General features: G+C 48.1%; 1 protein-coding gene, 1 long non-coding RNA gene and 1 other non-coding gene across 4 annotated transcripts in view; 2 read left to right on the top strand and 1 right to left on the bottom strand.

Annotated features, from left to right (window-relative positions):
• The first annotated feature begins 2116 nt into the window (after positions 1–2116).
• LOC117699402 (U6 spliceosomal RNA) lies at positions 2117–2223 on the top strand. The gene has a single exon (XR_004605173.1). It is a non-coding gene; the product is annotated as a U6 spliceosomal RNA (small nuclear RNA).
• Positions 2224–12711: 10488 nt separating this feature from the next.
• On the bottom strand, positions 12712–16631 carry LOC143434575 (uncharacterized). Its single transcript, XR_013104189.1, has 2 exons — positions 16132–16631; positions 12712–15819 (listed from the first exon to the last, which is right to left on the bottom strand). It is a non-coding gene; the product is annotated as an uncharacterized LOC143434575 (long non-coding RNA).
• Positions 16632–16682: 51 nt separating this feature from the next.
• Mob2 (MOB kinase activator 2) overlaps positions 16683–17650 on the top strand; it is a 54410-nt gene continuing 53442 nt past the window's right edge. Inside the window, exon 1 of one of the 2 annotated variants that reach the window (XM_034483703.2) lies at positions 16683–16777. In XM_034483703.2, the coding sequence (XP_034339594.1) occupies positions 16761–16777 (17 nt within the window). In that variant the 5' untranslated portion in view covers positions 16683–16760. Of the gene's footprint in view, positions 16778–17177; positions 17200–17650 lie in introns of those variants that run through there. The other variant, XM_076913720.1, reaches the window with a different exon arrangement.

Here is a 17650-nt window from a genome sequence, read left to right as displayed (position 1 = left end):
CCACCCAAGGTGGCTTTTTTAGGCTCAGAGCCAATCTACGAGAAGGACAAGGAGAAAAGTGCCAGCCACCCTTGCTGAATATCCTCTTGGACTATTGGGGACCCAAAGTTTTGAGGCAGAATAGGGGTTCTTGCCCTCAGATGTCTTCAAGTCTTGGAGTGGGTCTGTCCTTTGAGGAAGAAGTCAGGGGCTTGTTAACAGGTAGCTGGGGCAGGACAGAGTCTTGGAGAAGACCTAGGGTGGCCTTTCTACCCCACCTCTCTTGCTGTGTCCTTCTGTCTTCTTTTGACCTGTTCCCTATGTTCCTGTCACCCTCCTTCTTAAGCAAAAGTCCTGTCCCAGTTCTCTTGATCCCACCCATCCTGATCCCTGAGAAAATAAGCTATTGTTGTATTTGCAATCTATGGATTAGAGGTTTAAGTATTTATTATTATTGGTTAATTATTATTATAATTATTATTATGTAAATTTGCCTCCTGTCATTGGATTTCTGAGGTGACCCTGGGTATGGAGGATGCACTGGCTTCCCCTCCATGCCCCCACTCTACTGCTGTCCAGGAGACAGTGGTATGGGGCCACCAGTTGGACCCTAAAGCTCCCCCTTGGGTCTGGTCCCTCCCCTCTCTTGATGGAGATATGACTTCTATCCTGGACACACGGGGCCTAGTAGCCTCAGTCTGTCTTTGTTCTCACGCATGACCCTGGTCTCCACAAAGTGAGCAGACAAGGTGGAGGAGGTCTCAGCTCCCCCCTCCTTTGTGTTGGGGGAGGTGGAGCACAGGCTTTCCCTGGTGGCTTTTCACCCACTGTCCAAGGTGTGGAGGGTATAGAGTTCTCTCTTGCTCTCCCACCCCTCCTACTTGGTCACTGCCGGCACTGGAATGGCCCAGAATGCACCTGGCCTCCTCCTGTTGTCCAGTACAGGAGAGGTCCTTTGCCCAAGGCTTCCGGTCCCTGAGGACCAGGGTGCCAGCTTCCCCCTTGGGACCTTGCCCCATGAGGCCGCACTTTCCTGTCCCTCCTTTTGTATTTGAAACAATGTGTTGTAATAAATCATGAGACGGATGTTTTCCCCAGGCCTCTGCTGACTCGTTCTTAGGGCTGGTGGTCGGAGAGGTTGGGCACTGGGGTTGGGGGCAGTCTGGAGGCTTCCAGAGACAAGGGCCTGGTAGGTTGTGGCTGCAAAGTCTACTTACTAAGTGGGCAGAGGGAAGAATCTGAGGCTTATTTCTGGTAGACCAGATATAGAGGAGGGGCACAGGATCTTATGTGCACCCCTAGGATGTAAAATACCCATTTTTTCTTATCTATTATTAAAATAACTGAAAACTAGATAACTTTAAATATCAGTTTGCAGGCTGGGGAGATGCTTCAGTCAGTATTTGCTGGGCAAGTATGAGTACTTGAGTTGGATAACCAGAACCCAGGTATGGTGGCCAGGTATCTCAGTGGCAGGGTCTTGATGCTTTATGGCCAGGCAACCTAGCCTACTTGATGCCCCAGGCCAACTTGTATGGGTTTCAAAACAAGTTCGATGGTGTTTTAGTTGGGTTTTCATTGCTGTGAAAAGACAGTCCATTATCATCATGGTAGGAAGCATGGCAGTGTGCAGGCAGACATGATGCTGGAGGAACCGAGAGTTCTACATCTTGATCTAACTGCAGCCAGGAAAAACTGTCTCATAGGCAGCTAGAAGGAGGGTCTCAAAGCCCACTCCCACAGTGACACATTTCCTCCAGCAAGGCCACACCTACTCCAACAAGGCCACACTTACTCCAACAAGGCCACACCTACTCCAACAAGGCCACACCTAATAGTGCTACTTTCTAGGCTAAGCATATTCAAACCACCATAGACAGCTTCTGAGGAATGACACCTGAGGTTGTTGACCTCTGGCCTCTGTACACATGCACGTGTACTCTGCATACACAAGTTCACACATACACAAGAGCTCAGTTCACTTGTCAACTCCCATCACTACACAATCCTACTGTAACACAGCTCATTCCTGCAGACTTGTCTTTGCACATACACACACCTCACCACTGCCTTTCCAGCAGACACAGGGTTTACATATATTCTTTTATGCAGCACAAGGACCAAAAAGATACCAGAGGTGCTGGCTTCTGCAGCACACATACTAAAACTGCAATAGTACAGAGAAGATCAGCATGACTTTTGTGCAAGGATGACACATAGATTCATGATGGATTCTATTTTTTTTTTTTTTTGAGACAACCTGGTACATCTACTAAATGATCCCTGATGTAGCCCACTGTTTCTGATGCCCCAGAGGAAGTGCTCTTGCCGTGACTATTAGCCCCTCTGCCTCATTCCTTTCCCCCATCACTTCTGGAATGTGAAAGGGAGTAAGGCCCAGACCTTAGGTCATGAGTGTCTCAACAGTCATCTTTCCCCTTACCCCCACCGGGACCATGAACTCCTCTTCTGCTCCTTTCCCCTTGCTCATTCTCATCCCCACTGCAGATCTTTGGACAGGTGGAAATGGAAGCAAAGTTGGGTGTTGGCCCAGTTTCTATAACCTTCATTTTTTTAAAGTTTGTTTTTGTAACAACAACAACAACAACAAAAGACACTAAGCAAAAGCATACCATAGTGTCTGATGTGACCCCATTCTTATCTCTAGACACAGGGCTCCTTTCCCTCTGGACAGATGACCCATACACCAGTGCAGACTGGACAGTGTCCAGGCTTATCTCCCATATGTTATTACAAGTTATGTGGCCATGGGCATACATGTACCATTTTATATTACAGACTTCCAGATGTGGCTTTTCTGGGCCACCTCAACATTTAGTTCTCATCCTAACTGTCTCTGTGTGGAATACTCAATATGGACTACCCTGGATACCATGTGGGAATTTCTAAGTGGGCTTCTTGGAGGATTTTTATTCTTGTCTCTGCCCCCGGCTAATTTGACATTCTCCAGATTGGCCATCCTATTCCAGACACTTTTTTTTTTTTTTGCTTTCAGGCAGACAGTGACATTGGCCACTCATATGAATAGGTAGATGTGTTTGTGTGTGTGTGTGTGTGTGTGTGTGTGTGTGCGCGCGTGTGTGTGTGTAGGCCAGGAGATGGAAGAGGAAGAATCAGGAGAGGAGGGGAAAAGGATGTGGCTAACCCCTCTTCCAGAGGATCTTGAATTCTGCATCCTCAAGAGCCCTCAAAGAAGCTGAAAGCTAGCAGTATAGTCTGCCTCTAGCAAGGTTATTTTTAGCTCAAGAACATCTATTTATAGCTCTGGCAGCCCCTAGGAGTCAATAAAACCAAGGACTGGAAAAAGCTGATGGTTGTCTCAAGTAGACCTGATACTCCTTCCACCCTCAGTGCACAGGAGCACCTGCAATTGCAGAAGGTGAGTGACAATGTTTCTCCTGGGAGGCCAGCTGGTAGCATTGGCTTCAGGACCCTGGAGGCAATGTAAAACACCACATGGAAGTGAAGGAGGTGCCATTTACCAACCCACCAAGACTTCTAGAGGTCATCTCAGTCAAAGACTGCATAAGAGTAAACTGTTCAGGGGGGCCTAGTGTTCAACTCCTATACTGTCATACCCAAGTACATTGCCTCTGCAAAAGACCTGACTCCAGCTTACAACGCCCTCCCCAGGCCTAAGCCTTTGGAGACAGGGTATAACACATAGCCAACATAGCCTCAAGACTAGCCTCAGACAAAGGGTAGACAGCTGGGTATGTGAGATGAATGAACAGAATAGATAGATGATGGATAAGAAGGATGATCAATGGATGGATGGTGGGCGGGGCAGATGGATGAATGGATGTACATATGAGTAGACAGGCAGATGGTTGGGTAGATAAGAGGTGGCTGGATGGCTAAGAGAGGGATGGTGAAAGCATGCATGGGTAAATACTGCTCTATTGCAATGGAGCCCTTCTGTCTTATATTAAAGCAGTGAGTTCAGCAATGCATGGTGGTGCAAGTCTGTAATTCCCACCCTCAGCTGAGGTAGAGGATTGCTTGGGGTTGAAGGCCAACCTGAGCTACATGAAATATTGTTTAAAAACAATCAAATAGGGGCCAGGCAGATGGGTTTAGCAAGTTAGGGCACTTACTGTCAAGCCTAATGATCCAGTTCCATATCTGGGACCCACATGGTGGAAGGAAAGAATCGACTCCTGTAAGTTGTCTTCTGAGTCCCATATGGAAGCTGTGTCATGGACACAAATATGCAGGTCACACATAAATAAGTGTGAAAAGCAAATGACAACAATGATGATGAAGGTGTATATGCCTCTTCCCATTCTACTTTGAGCTATAGGCAGACTTGCCTTAAACATAGAGTACATCCAGTGAATGCCTTTTGACTAAGCCACACATTAGCAGTTCTAGGGCTGCACACTACCATAGAGTCCAGTTTCTCTCCCAGGCCCAGAAAGAGGAGCAATTGTGTCCAACATCCCTCAGCAAGTCAAGAGCAAAGTGCACTCAAGCATGGTGCCCATTTGCTCTGTTGTCAATCCTTGCAAGACCCTGTGAAGAATCCCTGAAGCTGTCCTAGGGGGTTGTTGTTGGTATTATGTGACCTGTGCTGCCCTGGGTGAGTTTGTCAAAGCACTTCACTGTTCAGGATTGGAGGAACTTGGGAAACAATGTGCGAGGTCAGTTTGCAACAGCATTTAGCTTCCAAAGGCTTAGTGGTTGGGAGACTCTGGGCCATAGAGAGGTAGGGGGCATTGCAGAGGGTCACCAGACAGGAGAAAGGACAGAGGATACACAGCTGGGAGCCACAGAGATGCTGGAAGCCTCTGTCCATGCAGGGTGATGGACGGAACCTTGTTACTGGACTTATGGTTACTTTGTGGATTCTTCTTTCTTCCACCCTTCTCCACCCATACTCCACCGTTTCAACCCCCTAACACTAGGTAGGAGAGAAGAAAGAACAGAGGGGAAAGGCGGTGATGTTATCATCAGACTACTTCCTGCTGATTAGGGGCATTGAGTTCCTTGGGACAGCTTTGATCTTTTCTGTCAGAATATCTAATTTCTTCTTTCTCTTATTTCTTCTTCGAGCATAACTACTTAACAAACTGTGATCAACAGCAACCAACCACCAACCCACTAGCAACAACCCACACCTCATTTCAGAGCCCTAGTATTTATATGCCCTCTGAAAAGTCCCCAGAATTCTAAATATCATACAATCACAGAAAGTGTCGGCCACTGGCAAAATCATCCCCCTGCTAGAGCATATGGCAAATCATAGTCAACTGCTGTGGACAATCTGAAGCAGCCCCATGTCCCACATCTGGGATTAAAACATATTCAATATTTCTGCATTTTTTTCAAAGAAACCAAAATTTTCACTACAGGACTTACCTGGCTCTGAAGAGCAAGTAGGGTAGAGAAAGGTGGTTCATCTCTGGCTGGTGGCAGGCGGGTGGGAACAATCTCTCCAGAGAAATCAAATCCTGTATAGAAAACATGAAAGGTAGACTAGGGAGGCAGAGATCAGCTTCAGGCTTATTCTAGACCCCCAAGCACTGGTCTCTATCTAGATGTAAGGTACTTCCTGGAAATAGAAGCAAGCACCTTGAAGTGAAAGTATCTTTATGAAAGGATTGCCTGCCCCCCCCCCCCCCCAACCTCCGGGATCTAGAACAAAGAAGAAGGAAAGAGGAGGCTACCTGGGACAATTTCCAAGGCTGTCCTGAAGGGTTGGGAAGCATAAACGTGCTCTCTCTTCTACTATCCTGTGCCACAGAGAAGGGTGCTGTAAGGACAGGCTTGTTGCCAAAGTTCAGGCAGATGTGAGCTCCCTCTAGCCTTTCCAAGTAGAACAAGGCTTGTCTGGCTTAAGCGTCTGTCAATGTACCTCTTCCTTCTCCAGGAGCCCTTGTAATGGAGGTGGTCTCAGAAAGGGGAAGATTTGAGACAGAAAACTTGGGAGACTTTCCCTAAGTAGAAGGGTGCTATGGAAACTGCAGGTGTGACCTAGAGTTATGTCTCTACATATTTGCAAGCACCACACCAGAAACTAGAGCACCAGCCAAGGGAAGTGCTGGCAGCCAAAGCTGAAGTTTCCTCTTACCCTTTTCTCACCAGGAATCACACCAAGGTATGGGGTCAGTGGCACCATTGGCATCTGTGGAAGAAGCCAGACTCAGGCTGATGCAATTAGTGGACATGACTATAAATAGCTAAAGAAAGTTTTAAATAGAAGGGGTGGAGTGAGCCCCCAAAAAGGCTGGCGGGGAGGAGATTGGACCTGAGTGCCTGACTCCAGAAGAGGCAACAAAACCAGTTCTGGGTCCTCAATCTCCCACAGCCTCTCAGTCCAACTAGTCTCTACCCGGAATGTTTCTGGGAAGAAGGTAATGTCTTCCCATTCATTCTAGGATGATAACTCACAGCACCACTCTGGAATTGGGGAGGGTCAGGGAGATGGGAACCTGTGTCCTTCAAAGCACCTTTTCCACAGAAGCTCCTGGCCTTGGGCTCCAGATTCTTTCCTGGAAGCAGCCCCTCCCCTTGAGGACTAATAAACTAAGTAGAAAGGGGATAAACTACCCTGCCTCTTTCTGTCTTTTTCTAATCAGGTCCTTGAACTTGACCCCTCCCACACCTCATAGACACACCCAGAAAGGTCCAGATGGATTGATACTCCACTTGCCCTGAGTCTGGCCAGTCAATGGTCCTCCTTAAATGCCTTGATCTTCTCCATCAGAGCCTACTCCAGGTTAAAGGTGGATCCAAGAGAGGAGTCTGGGTGAGACAGCTCACATGTTCAAGAAAACACTACGTCTAATGGGAAGCCTGGCAAAAACTTTAGGATGCAGGTGCCTGCCCTCCTTGCCCAGGCTCCCTCGCTTCTCTTGTCCACCCACCTAAGCATTGTACACCTAGGCCCAGGCCAAGTACCAGCAGGCACCCAGCATCAAGTGGCCAAAGTAGGTCAAGTCTGGGAAGTTAAAGAGAGAACTCTACAGCCAGTCAGTGGCTTCAGTCTAGGTTCCCACTGAGACATGCTCTTCCTGGATTCCCCACCCAGCTACCCAGCTCTTCGCTCTCTGCCGATGGTCACTTGTGAGGAGAGAAGGTTCTGGCTAGTAAGACATAACCCCCTGCTAACCTGAATCACAGGATTTTGGATAGTTTGACCAATTGGGAAGAGGAGGGAACATTTGGGCCCCACACTTTCCTTGGCCCATGACTACTGGTAGCGCCCCTCCCCAACTTCTGCATCCTGATGTGGGTAGAGCTAGGGCGGGGGCGGGGGAGGGGGCGCACTGCTGTAGCAGTGGGAGTGGGCAAATCTTGCTGGACATCGCAGCCACTGGCTGGTGCACAACCGAGAGCACAGTGACTCGTCTGGGGCTAGAAGGCTGGGTAAAGCAAGTGCCTCCCATTCTCCGCAGGGTCCTCCTAAGCAGTGCAGGAGAGCTTCACCAGCACTCCTACAGCCCAGAGGCAGAGGAGCAGATGTGCAGTGAACATCTGCTCACTCAGATCTATATCCATCGCAGCTCAAGATCTTTGCACTGGGTGGTCAAATGGTTGTCTGAGTCTCTCCTGGCACAACCATTTTGAATAGGATTGTATTGTGCATAGAGTGAGACCTGTCACTTATCTCCTGGCTCCGACCTGGGGCGGCAGCTGGGAAGGTTGAGAGCAGCCCACTAGTGCCACCTGCTGTTCAAGTCTGAGCGGGACAAGGGCTGGAGTCTGTCCGTGAATGATAACCATTCTATTTGATTTCCATTGATTTGGTTCTCCTCAAGCTGAAAGGAGGACTTGACCCAGACTGAGGTCTACAGCCCCACAGCCTTCTCACCTTCCCTCTGAGGCTCTCCCCTTGGCTTGTCTGCAGTTATAACTGTGTTGGCATCTTGCACCTGCACCTGCTGTTGGCTTTTTGGCGTTCCTCAGAAAGGTCAGCCACACCCATGGTTTCAACCATCAATTGACCCAATTGTTCCTTCAACCAGATTTTTTTCCTGTACTTTCAGACCTGGAAATGCCAAGCTCACCTGGATGGTTTTATCACCATCCCTCTATTTGCCCAGCCACCCCTCCCAGATTATCTACAATTCCTCCCAGAAGGCGTCTGTCTTCTTGGCCTGCCTCCAGCCTGTGCATGCACCAGGCTGGCACCCCTACCAAGCTGCTGCCAGGTTCAAGGCTTCATTTAAACCCCTCTATGTTGAGTGGACAAACGTTCAAGTCTTGGGGTGGGAGTCAGTTCTAGCCATCATATCCGGTAGCGTCTGCCTGGTATTAAAATTTCTCTTTAAGGTACTATGTATTTCCCGGGGCTTCAGTAAACAACCCTCAGGAACAGGGTGGTTTAAACAACTGGAGTTTCTCTCTGAATTCTGGCTTGAAGATGGAAATCAGTTGTTGCCAAGTAGATAAAGGAGTGGGCTCCTTCTCATTAATGAGAAAGAAAACCCATCTGGGCCTCATCCTCAGCTGCAATGGTCTCCTAGAACCCTTTTTTAAGATCACCAATCACTTTGGATCAGCATCCCCACATATTTCAAAGTGACCTCATCTAAGTTATGTGGATAAAGATACAGGTTCAATAAGATTACATTCTGAGATCTAGGGTATTAGACTCAAAAATGAATCTAGGGGGATACAACCCAACCAATAATAAGCACTGGAAGGTGGCAGCATGCACATTCTGGGGCTATAGTCACAAAAGCCACCTGGACCTCCTGAACTGCCACTAGCCCTGATGGAAACTGTAGGCAAGAGGTTGGTTGATTAGAGAAAGCCATAGTGAGTGACCATGTGGCCCTGTGGATTCCCATGTCCTCCTTTCCAGAGAATGCCTGTAAATGGCCTCTTTCCAGCTTCACTGGCTCCTGGTGTTTCTCTGCTGCACACACATAGCTCAGCCTCTGCCTCTGTCTCCATACACCACTGAGGCTTAGAGACTCTATTATGTTGCTGATGTCACTGCTGCCACTGCAGCAAACATTCTTTGCAGATTATCAGAGCCAAGTTTCTTTGCCCTTCCAATGATGGTTGAAATCTCTCCAGGAATCCTCCAGGCCTTCAGCACCAGATTCAGGCATACAGCCCTGTGGATTAAGCATCTACAGGGGTCTTAGCCTAGCCACTATTGGACTACCCAGTCTGGATTATATAAGCTAATCAAATAAATCCCCTTTGTAATACATATTTATTCTATCAGTTCTATTTAATAGAGCCTCTAAGCCTCAGCATCGTATGAAGACAGAGGCAGAGGCTGAGCTATGTGTGTGTAGTAGAGGAACACCAGGAGCCAGTGGAGCTGGGAAGATGTCATAAGGGTCTTTCCCTAAGGCCTGTAGTGCATTGATCTTATGCTTCTGGCTTCCAGAATTGACAGAGAATCCACTTCTGTTGTTTGAAGTCAACAAGTTTGTGGTCATTACTAGGGCATCCCTAAGAAAACTCACAATCCCCTACCAATCACTTTAGGGTTTCTCCAACCCAGCATATCTCACAAGTGACAGACTCTGAAGTTGAACTATAACAAGCCTTTGGGAACAGAACACCTGATGTGTGACATGCTTTTCAGGGGCCTACTCCCTCTTCTGATGACTGCAGGCCTAAGTTAAATGGACATGATGCCTTTAGGGAAGCAGTGAGATCCTAACTAGTGTGCTGTCTCATTTGGACTTTGACTGGCAGGAACTGTAATGAGCTTGATACGGTTCCCTGTAGATGCCAGGCAAGCCCAAGGTAAATAGGAACAGGTACAGCCCAGAATGCAGACTTCTGCTTCTGAGATCCTAGGCAGTATAACACACAGTGTTATGCTTCAGCCTGGGAGCAACTTCCCACTGTGCCACCTTGGCTAGCTATCTTGGCTGCATCTACCTGGAGTATAGTGCCAGGTGCCCCAGGGGCTGCTTGTGATGCATTCACCAAGCTCTTGTCGAGTCCTGGAAATGATCCCTACTCATAAGCATCACATCCCCCACCCAGAGCTCTGGCCACCCCAGGAACAGAGCACCATGTCCAGTGAGCCAAAGGGAGCTTCTCGTGCTCTGTAGAGGGTGACACGGGAGGCTCTAAAGACACTGCAGCCTTCCTCTGCCACTGGGCGGAGATCTTGCTGTCCAGCCTGTAACCACTTCAACTGTCCTCTTGGACCTGAAGAGGAGAGCTCCTCTGGAGAACAGGATGGCTTACAAAGATGAGAGCACAAGGTTGGAGATTACAGCTTCCTGCCTTAGTGACTTTAGGTAAGTCTCTGTTCCCCGGGAATCCTCCTTGAACAGCTTGAGAATGCAATGGAGACACAGAATGAGCTACAAGGGGGACATGTGAGATGTTCACTGAAGCCTGGCAGGGCTTGGGGGCGGGGAGGTCAGACTACTGAAGCCCACAGAGGTCTGACTCGCCACAACTCTTCCCCCAAACAAATACATGGACTTACAGGAGATGAAGTAAATACTGTCCTTCATGGATGGTGAGGAGAGAGAGGCCCTCTCTCCTGTCCAGCAGGCTCTAGAAGCTGTGGGTGTCCTCAGCTTCACTTAGGACAGTCCAAAGTACAGAGCCAGCTCCTGTAGTGAGATGGAGTCATTGTTCCCATTTTCCCAAAGGCACTAGAATTTGTATTGCACAGCTTACCCTGTGCCAAGCCCCCATCTATGAGATGGGCAGTGAGGAAGGGGAGAGATGCTTGCCACCCCACACTGGCTGTACCTTTGGTTGGGGGTGAGGCAGGGCAGCAGGAGAACTCCAAGAATAGTCAGACCCAAGTGGTGAGAGAAGAGGGCCCAGCAAACTCATGTATTTCCAAAGCAGAGTCTGACTGGGGTGAGGGTATTGTTATCCTCTGAAAACTTGGCCAGTTGGTTGGTGTTGTCCTGAAGGCCTCAGTCTTTCACTCCATAAGGGAACAGCTACCAAGGTAGGAGTGAGAGTCCCACAGGTTCTGACTTGAAGGCTACCTAGTCTGAGGTGGAGACTAGCTACTAGATAGCTAGGGAAATCTACACCCTCACTACATGACTCAGAGACTTCTCAAAACCAGTCAGAGGGACAGAACGTGGTATCAAAGGTGGGATTTAGGACCTGTGTCTTAGTCTCCAAGGCTGCTATCATAATGTGCCACCAACTAAGTGGTTTAGAAGTGCAGGTATGTGCTGTCTTAGCTCTGAAGGCTTGAAGTCCTGTCTTCAGTGTCTCAGAAATGGCTGTCTCAGAAATGGCTCCTCCTTAGAGCTGCGAGGAGTACCTGCACTGGGTTCATCTATGCCTTGTGGGTGGCTGTGTTATCATAGCCTTTCCTCCCCCTTTATGTAAGGCCATGATCTACTGGATCAGGCTCCTAATCCACAGTGACCTCACCTTTAGTGATTATACCGCCAATGCCTGTTTCATATAGGGTCATGTGCTGAGGTCCTGGGGGTGAGGGATTCACAATGTATGTATGTATGTATGTATGTATGTATGTATGTATGTATTTTGGTGGCATGTATCAATTTTCAAAAACTGGCATTCTCTGCTCCCTGTAATCAGTGGCTTTATTCTCCAGCATGCCCATTACTTTCTGACACGTATATCCCTTCTTTTTAAATCAATTATTAAGTACTCTTGCCAACCAACTGTTCTTCTAAGGGAGATTTATGTGTATTTTTCATTTCTGTTTTCCAAGCACCTAATTTATGCCTAGTGCATGGTTGGCACTCTGCACTCGTTAATGGATGAATGGGTGGATGCAAAGAATGAAGGGCTACATGGAAAGCTCTCTGATCTCTACCTTCGAGGAAAATGGTATACTAAAACTATAACTTCATCTCCAGAGAAACCCAGAGGTTGTTATCATTCTTTCAATTCTAACAGACATGAAGGAAGGGCTTCTAGTATTGCAATTTTATTCCTGTGTTTCATCCTTGCACAGAACAAGGAGTGTCATTAATAAACTGGATTGTCATAAGTTGGAAGACATGAGTCCAGTTGTAGCTATTTCTCTGGAAGTGAGGACCATTCATATAGGTATATCAAAAGTTATTTACCCAGCAATCCATCAATGTACCAATGAGCGTTAATTCACTATAATAAAATATTGGGCTCAAACTAACTTTGTATAGTAAGGAGACTTGTTTAGCTCAGTTCTGTGTGAACAGCATGGCGCAGGCTCTGGTATGGACACTTCTCTTGGATATAGTTCCTCACAATATATAACAATGGTGGGAACATGCGTAGGAACAAGTGACCGAATCCCAAACCCAGTGGCAGAGAGTGCTGGGAAGGGCCAGCTTTGCTTCTTTTATAACAATTACCTTTGAACAACTACAAGAATTACCTTAATATTTTTCAGAGCAGGGCCAAAGGACTACCCCCTCCACCAAATGGCTCATAAAGGTTCTGACCTCCCCTACCATACTGGGAACTAAGTTTCTAACATTTCCACACCACCTCAGTAAACAGAGAATGCCAGAAAGCATGCTGTCTCTTGGAAAGATGAACTTACCTCGACCATCTTGCCTCAAAAAGTTAATCAGTTCAAATGTGGTTCCCTTCAAGTTAAGTCTACACAGACATGTCCCAGCACATTCAGGTTGTCACGGCATTCCACTGCATAGACAATGTTCCATGGGTAGACCCTGGAGCTCAGGTACTAGTGAAAGACTACATGCCAAAATAACATATATCCTTGCCAAAGGGCTCTACACTGTCTTAGTCACTGTTGCTGTGAAGAAACACCACGACCAAGGCAACTCTTTAAAAAAGAAAGCATTTAATTGGGAACTTGTTACAGTATTAAGTTTAGTTTATAAGTTTAGTTATAAGTCTATAAGTTAAGTTCATTATCATCCTGGCAGGGAGTATGGAGGCAGGCAGATAGATGCTGGAGCTGTATCCTGATTTGTAGGCAGAGAGAAAGAACCCAGGACTGGCATGGGCTTTTGAAACATCAAGGCCCACCACCAATGACATACTTCAATAAGGTCACATCTATTCCAACAAGGCCACTTTTCCTAATCCTGCTAATCTGTTCAAAGAGTTCTACTCTGATGACTAAATATTCAAATATATGAGCCCATTAGGGCCATTCTTATCCAAACCGCCACATACCCCAAGAAAGTTTAATAACTCAGATATTGGTGGCACTTTAAGGCTCCTGTGGTCTGGGATTGCCAAGACATCAGCTCCAAGTGTGGTGGTGGCTCCTGGCCATAAAGGCTAAGGTAAGAGGATTGCTGAGATGCTGTGTCCAGCTTGGGCTATGAAATGAATTCCAGGTTTGCCTGGCTACAGAGTGAGACCCTGTCTCAAACACATAATGTTTTCTGGATGTGCCAGAGTCATTGTAATTATGAACATTCAGCACTAGATCAAGCCAGTGAACATTCCAGTATGGATAGGAGAGGGGTTCATGAGGCTCTATCCCTCACCGAGGAGCAACTGGCAACTGGTAACTGCTGGAGGAGGAAGACTCACCTTTCTTTGAGAGTATGGCTGCTGGTAGGTCGCCCATGCTCCAGTGGATGGGCACACACCTGCATGTACCCAGCACTCAGTGTATTTTTTTTTAAGAAGACGACATGAAGGTGAGAGGGAGAAGTATTGGGGGCCTCTAAGGGATATGGATGGGGATTTTTAGTTGAATATGAAGATAAAATTTAGGTGTAAGAAATTATCAAAGAATAAAACATTATTTTAAAGAAAAACCACACATGAATGCACATTCACAAAAGGCAAGCAAGCAAACACACAACATTACCTCCATAGAGAAATATAAGCCATCTTTAAAGTAGTGCAGGCTTTTAACCTCAGCTACTTGGGAGGCTGAAGCAAGAAGACAAAAAGTTCAATGCTGGCACGATTTACAGAATGGGTTCAAAGCCAGCCTTGTCAACTCACTGAAGCTCTGTCTGAAAATAAAGATGTCTGGGGATATAGCCCCAGGGTACAGTACTTGCCAAGCACGAACAAGACTTTGGGTTCAGTTTCTAGTGCTGCAAACATGAATGTTGCATGTTAAACATCCCACCACTAGTACATAGGGCTCTCAATCAGAAGGTTTGTAAAGTCCTGGGGCATCACAAAGCATATGATCTGAAACTGCCCCCTTTGAACTGAGCATTGGATATGGCCTTTAATGCGGTATCATCCATGGAATGAAGGCCAAGCTTGAAACTGGGCATGCATGCTGTACCAGCCTGTGGACCACAGTTCCAGTATGCTCAGTTACACCTCACTCTCCCCTATTTTCCACCTACACAATGACTTCATAAAGGATTACTTATGCCATATTTTGTAGACATTTGTAAGATGTTTATGTGATATATGTTGTGGTAACAGGTGAAATGAATAGATAATGGTGGTCCCATAATACTTTAATGGAGCTAAAAATTCCTACTGATGTTACAGCATCTTAAATAATCCATTACTTCTGTTTGTGGTGGTGCTGGTACAAATGATCTATTTAGATACCCAGATCCCACCATGTTCCAGTTACCTATGGTGCAGTAACAAACGTACATATTTGTAACTCAGGAATAACAATCTGCATTATGTAGCCTATGTGCAAAAGGCCATACCATCTAGGTCTGTGCATGTTGACTTTAGAACATTTGTGTGACAAAATGGTCTAACCAGGAAGTTCTCAGATTATATGTCCATCACGAAGCAACACATGACCAAATCATTATTTTCATTACAATAAAAAGAAAATGGGCCACAAATGGCAGTGCATGCCTTTAACTCTAGCACTCAGGAGGCAGAGGCAGGCAGATCTCCTTGAGTTCTAAGGCCAGCCTGGTCTACAAAGCAAGTTCCAGAACAGCCAGAGCCATTATACAGAGAAACGCTGTCTCAAAAAGCAAAAACAACAAAACAACAACAATGAAAACAAAAAAGAAAGAAAAAGAAAATTGAGGGCTAGAGAGATGCCCAGAGTTAACAGGACTTGCTCGCTGCTCTTCTAGAAGACTGGAGTTCAATTCCCAGTATCCACATTGGGTAGCTCACAACTACTTGTAATTCTAGCTCCAGGAATTTGGTGATCTCTTCTGGCTTCTGCAGGTACCAAACACACATGGTATATATACACACTTACACTCATACCCACATACACACGCACATACCCCTTTTTTATACATATAAGAAAAGAGATGGAGGCACAGGCCATGAAACAGCTCATCCAACTGTCCCATATTAGAAACTGGACGAGGCTAGCACATCTTATGACACCCAATCTAGGGCAACAGCTGATGGCAGATGGTGGCAGTCAAAAGCAGACTGGCTCAACTAACGACTGATGCTCCTTGGAAAGCAGTGGACAAGTCCACACTGCAAGGCATTGCTGATGGTTGACTAAAGTAAAGTGGTTCTGGGGCGGGGGAGTCATCCAGTATGACTGGGCATCTGTGGGAATAGAAATGGAGGAGAGCACAGGCCTGGTTTTCTCCTCCTGTTATAATCTTGGTTTGGTGACTTTCCCCTCCCCAGCTCTTTCATTCTTCAGTTTCATCTCAGGTATTTTTTTGGTGATAAAACTGCCACTTGACCCACGCTGGTTGCCTGACAGTTCATGCTATAAAGAAGGAATGGACTGGACATTTCACAGCATCCTGAAATGGTTCTTTTGGGAAGAGTGAATCCCATTTTCAAGTATATGACAGCTGTATTACAGCTGGCTCGAAGGTGTTATATGTCTTGTGCCTGCTATTCATAACACCCCATTGAAGATACTAGTGAGTAAGGTTGTTGTGATTCCTCTGTTCAAATGTGTGCTCCTGGAAGCATCTCTCCAGTGAAGAAAGAAAATGAAGAGTCAGCCTTTTTGAAGGTATTCAATGAATTCCTAGTACTGGTCAGGCTCTGGAAAAAGCAGACAATAGGTTAGATACCCTGGATCATGAAGAGACTTACTTGCTAGAGAAAAGTATCTTGGATGATAGAGAGTCACCAGGAGCCAGAGGGTACAGTTCATACAGCCAGGGAACAGCAGTGGGCAGCTGGGATGCAAATAAACAGCCAGCAAAGCGAGGGGACAGAAGAGGCAGTGTGGTCAGAATAGTCCTGGCAGAGGCACTAGGTGTGGGCAAAAGATGAAACAGGGTTAAGGTGGACACCAGGAGGGATGTAAACTGCAAGGGGTGAGGCACTGCAGAGGAAAGGAGCATATCCTACAGGGCAGAGGCACTCCGATGTTCCAGCCTGGAGGTTCCAGGTATTCCCGGATCTGGGATATAGGGTTGGGGTCACTCTTGGGTTCCAGGCACTTCTGAGTCTGGGTACTCTCAGGTTTAGGATACTGGGGTCGGTGATACTTAGGTCCTAGGAACTTCAGACTCCCACGGGTCTGTGCATTCCGCAGATTCAGGTACTCTGGAAGTAAGGTTTACTCCTGGGGACACTCTGAAGTCCTGGCACACGAGGTGTGCAACACCGGGGTCCGACACTCTAGGATCCAGGGCACTGCGTTATTACAGGCACTTTTCGAGTCCGAGGCACCCCAGAGTTCCAGGCGTCTGGGCTTCTGGGGTGCTTTGAAGTTATTCGCACTCTGGGGATCAGGAAACTCCGGACAGTATTCAGGTACAGGATGCGCCTGGGTCCCGGAGCTCCTAGGTTCGCGATAGGGCTAAGTCTTGGCACTACAGAACAGGTACCAGGGACATCGCCGCAGGGGCCGCTGGGACTACGCGTCCCAGCAAGCCGTGCGCGCGTCACTTCCGGCAGCGGGCGGGAGCCATCGAGTGTTTACTTCCGGCCGCCGGCGGGGCTGAGGCCGAGCGAGGCGCGGGTTCCGCGCAGCCATGGACTGGCTCATGGGGTGAGTGGCGGCGGCCGGCGTAGCGCGGCGCTGCGCGGGGCGGTGGCAAACGCAGGGAGCGTAGGGCGGCGGGCGGCGGGTTCCAGGAGGGGCTGGGGCTCCGGAGGACCTCCAGCCGCTGCGGGGTGCCGGGAGGCCGGGCAGGCAGGCGGGCGGTCGGCCGGCCGGCGGGAGCGAGGCCCGGTCCCCGAGGCGCTGTCCCGAGAGGCCGCAGTCCCTCGCCGCGGATTGACGGGCTGCGAGTCGGGCACCCCGCACTGTCGGTCGTCAGTCTTCTCGGGGCCTGCGAAAGTTCTTCCGCCCAAGTGACTTTCTTCCAATTTACTTTTGAGGAGAGTGAGAGGCGGGCGCTCCTAGCCGCGCGCGCTCTCCCGGCGTCTCGGTTCTCGACCCTGTGGCGGTGCCCGCGGCCCTGCTGTAGGGTCAGTATAATCCTGCTGGGCCCCAGAGATGCCGGCCTTCGAAATCGGCAGTGCGAGGACTATACGGGACTCTGGAGATAGAAGCCGGGGAAGGCGGAGGAAAGTGTAGTGGTGGTACTGTCAGGACGTCTGAGGCGATGGAGAAGGGTTTTGACCTCCCAGTGCTGCAACCTAGGGAGAGGGCGGACTAAGGGAGCAGTCCCAGCGATAATCAGGAAACTCGGGGAGGCTGGGAGTCACATAGTGCCACTTAGGGCATTAAGTGTGGGTGACACAGGGGACCAAGCGGAGGCCCATCTTGTTTCTTAAAGAGGCAGCCCTGTCACTGACTCCCCTCTGCTTTCTAGCTGTGCGGTCCTCTCTAGACTTGTTTTAAAGGATTGCCTGTCAGATGGAAGCTGTGACATCCACAGTACAGGCTTACTGAAGGGTTAACTGAGGTAAGGGCCAG

This window comes from Arvicanthis niloticus, chromosome 1 (assembly GCF_011762505.2).
Source record: "Arvicanthis niloticus isolate mArvNil1 chromosome 1, mArvNil1.pat.X, whole genome shotgun sequence".
Taxonomy (NCBI): Eukaryota; Metazoa; Chordata; class Mammalia; order Rodentia; family Muridae; genus Arvicanthis; species Arvicanthis niloticus.
This window is presented reverse-complemented; position numbering and strand designations above follow the sequence as displayed.